This window comes from Chrysochloris asiatica, unplaced genomic scaffold, assembly GCF_000296735.1.
Source record: "Chrysochloris asiatica unplaced genomic scaffold, ChrAsi1.0 scaffold00042, whole genome shotgun sequence".
Classification (NCBI taxonomy): Eukaryota; Metazoa; Chordata; class Mammalia; order Afrosoricida; family Chrysochloridae; genus Chrysochloris; species Chrysochloris asiatica.
In genome coordinates this window covers 9,676,985-9,677,571 of record NW_006408560.1, presented here as the reverse complement: position 1 = coordinate 9,677,571, position 587 = coordinate 9,676,985, and the positions used below count along the sequence as shown (strand labels likewise).

At 48.0% G+C, this 587-nt stretch overlaps 1 protein-coding gene across 1 annotated transcript in view; it reads left to right on the top strand.

Annotated features, from left to right (window-relative positions):
- The window catches only part of LOC102837440, a 69,786-nt gene that overhangs the window by 10,112 nt on the left and 59,087 nt on the right, over positions 1 to 587 (top strand). Inside the window, exon 7 of the mRNA XM_006861713.1 lies at positions 7 to 435. Within this exon, the coding sequence (XP_006861775.1) occupies positions 7 to 435 (429 nt within the window). The remainder of the gene's footprint in view (positions 1 to 6; positions 436 to 587) is intronic.

Sequence of the window (587 nt, the reverse complement as noted above, 5' to 3'; positions counted from 1 at the left end):
GTTCAGGACAGTCAGCTACCAGTGGTCAACATGGATCTAGCACAGGTCAGTCTTCTAGGCATGGTCAACATGGGTCAAGCTCAGGTCAGTCTTCTGGTCATGATAGACATGAGTCTTACTCAGGTCATTCGTCTAGCTGTGGCCAACGAGGATCCAGCTCAGGTCAGTCTTCCAGCAATGGTCAACATAGATCTAGCTCAGGTCAGTCTTCTAGTCGTACTAGACATGGGTCTGGCTCAGGTATTTCTTCCAGTAATAGCCAACATGGGTCTGGTTCAGAAGAGTCATCTACTTGTGGCAAACGAGGATCTAGATCAGGTGTGTCTCCTAGCATTGGAAAACATGAGTCTGGCTCAAGTCATTCTTCCAGCCATAGTCAGTATAGGTCTGGATCACGACAGTCATCTAGCTGTGGTCAACCAGGATCCAGCTCAGGTCAGTCTTCTAGCTATGGTCAGCAGGAATCTGGCTTAGGTCAGTCTTCTGGTCATAGTAGACATGAGTCTGGCTCAAGTCATTCTTCCAGTCATAGTCAACATAGTTCTGGTTCAGGACAGTCAGCTACCAGTGGTCAACATGGATCTAGC